General features: G+C 37.9%; 1 protein-coding gene across 1 annotated transcript in view; it reads left to right on the forward strand.

Annotated features, from left to right (window-relative positions):
* The window catches only part of TMPRSS12 (transmembrane serine protease 12), a 33893-nt gene extending 31177 nt beyond the window's left edge, over positions 1-2716 (forward strand). Inside the window, exon 5 of the mRNA XM_006091585.3 lies at positions 2465-2716. Coding sequence (XP_006091647.1) covers positions 2465-2716 — 252 coding nt within the window. The remainder of the gene's footprint in view (positions 1-2464) is intronic.

The following is a 2716-nucleotide window of genomic DNA, read 5'->3' on the forward strand; positions in this document are numbered from 1 at the left end:
AATCTTTAAAGATTTGCCTATTCTGGGAATTTCATATGAATGGTATCATTCAATATGTGATCTTTTGTGACTGACTCCCTTCACTTAGCATGTTTTCCAGGCTCAACCACATTGTCACATATATTAATACTTTATTCATTTTATTGCCAAATAATGTACCATTGTATGAATAGGCCATATTTTATTTTTTATTTTTATTGATTTCAGAGAGGAAGGGAGGGAGAGAAACATCAATAATGAGAGAGTATCATTGATTGGCTGCCTCCTGCACACCCCACACTGGGGATTGAGCCTGCAACCTAGGCATGTGCCCTGACTGGGAATCAAATCATGACCTCCTGGTTTATAGGTTGATGCTCAACCACTAAGCCATGCCAGCTGGGCTGGGCCACATTTATTTAGCCATTCATTAGCTGATGGACATTTGAGCTATTTCCACTTTTTGGCTATTCTGAATAATGTTGCTATAAATGTTTCTGTATATGTTTTTTGTGTTGGTATGTTTTACTTTCTCTTGCAAATTTCACCTACGGGTGGAATTCCTGAGTGAATGTTTAACATATTGAAGAATTGCCAAACTGTATTCCAAAGTGGCTGCACCATTTTGCATTCTTACCAGTAAAATATAAGGGTTTCAATTTCTACACATCTTTGTCAGCACTTATTGTCTGTCTGTCTTTGTTTTGTTTTTAATCCTCACCCAAGGATATTTTTCCATTGATTTCTAGAGAGAGAGTGGAAGGGAGGGAGAGACAGAAAGAGAGAAACATCCACCTGAGAGAGACACATCAATTGGTTGCCTCCTGCACACGCCCAACCTGGGCCTCAGGGCCCCAGAGCCCCAGGGGATCAAGCCTGCAACCCTTCAGTCTGTAGGCTGAGGCTCTATCTACTGATCCAAATGGCTAGGGCTTGTCTGTCCTTTTTATAAGTACCGCGCGCTAACCGATTGCGCCACTGGAGCTCCGCGTCTGTCCTTTTTATTACCACCATCCTTGTGTGAAGTGGTATCTCATTTCGATTTTAATTTGCATTGCCCTAATGACTAATAATGTTGAGCATCATTGCATGTGCTTATTAGCTATTTGCATACTTTCTTGGGAGAAATGTCTACTCAGATCCTTCGCCCATTTTTAAACTGAGTTATTTACCTTTTAATTATTGAGTCGTAAAAATTCTTTATATATCATGGATACAATTTCCTCTCATTCTGTGCACTGTCTTTTCACTTCCCTGATGTTATCATTTGTAGCGCAAACGTTTTTTATTTTTTTATGAAGTCCAATTTATCTATTTTTTGTTTTGACTTTCTTTATTCCTCTTTTCTTCACTACTTCATCCCTAAGCAATAACCCATGCTCTGATCTTTTCCTACTTATTCTTATTTCTAGAAATCCAGGGTTTATCCATGCTGTGTCCTTTTCCTTAAAAACCTTGCTGAGCCCGGCTGGTGTTGCTCAGTGGTTGAGCGTTGACCCATGAACCAAGAGGTGACCAGTTGGATTCCTGGTCAGGGCACATGCCTGGATTGCAGGCTTGATCCCCAGGAGGAGGCGGGCGATCAATGTTTCTCTGTCCTCAATGTTTCTATCTCTCTGTCCCTCTCTTTCCTCTCCATAAAATATATATTGATATATTGATATTTAAATATATATTTAAAACCTTGCTGAGTAAAATAATAATGAGTCCAATCTAATTTAATTGCATTCATAAGCAAAACATTTCCATTGTTAAAAAAATTATTATTCAGTGCCTACCACATATAGAGAATTTGAAAACATTTTAGAAACAGTCTTTAACTCTTAGGCACTGTAACAGTTAGCTCAATGTCCTTGTTGCTTTGAGTGATTAACATCCTTAGTAATGGTGTTTCAGTTACATGGACAGTCTTGTATGAACTCCGAGGGAGATTTGTTATTTGTGATACTACAGGGGGTTAGCCATGTATTCCTAATATCGTGCACCAGCCAATGTCAACATTTAGAAAGATGCCATTTCTTGCAAGATTCAGTTCACCCCTCTAGCTATCAAACCAGACACACCTAAAAGACTCCTTCATATATCTTAAAGATATACCTCTCACAAACAGCATTTCACAATAGAAGTATTCTAGTAGATAGTGTTTACAATATTTTGCACATATCCTGAATTATATTTCTCCTAAGTAATTGTACAAAAAAAATCCCAAACACTTTGATTTATAGTATTCTGGTTCAAAACTATACAGATGGTAAGTTTATCCACCAGCCGTATGGTTCCTCTAAATACCACCAGACTGGATGTAACTGAATTCCTGTTTGAGTTGGACTATAAAACTGAAAATCTATTGATCTTAATTAGTCAGAGGTATATTGAAAATGTATATTTATACAAAGTATGTTTAATGTGGTTAATTTACTCCAGCTTTACTATTATATAAGGACTACTAGAAGTAACTGACACTCTTTTGGGACTTTTCTAATAGGGTGATAGTGGTGGACCATTAATGTGCTACATCCCAGAACATAAACAATTTTTTGTTATGGGAATTACCAGTTATGGATATGGCTGTGGCCGAAAAAATTTTCCTGGTGTCTATTGTTCGCCATTCTTCTACAAAACATGGCTGACCCATCACCTAAACCGGGCAAGGAATAAAGGCATATTCAACATAAACAGTCTACTTGGACAGGTCCTTGTCGCCTTAGGCTCTGTTGTCTTACTAGCAACTCCATGA

The sequence above is a fragment of the Myotis lucifugus genome, unplaced genomic scaffold, assembly GCF_000147115.1.
Source record: "Myotis lucifugus unplaced genomic scaffold, Myoluc2.0 scaffold_91, whole genome shotgun sequence".
Lineage (NCBI taxonomy): Eukaryota > Metazoa > Chordata > Mammalia > Chiroptera > Vespertilionidae > Myotis > Myotis lucifugus.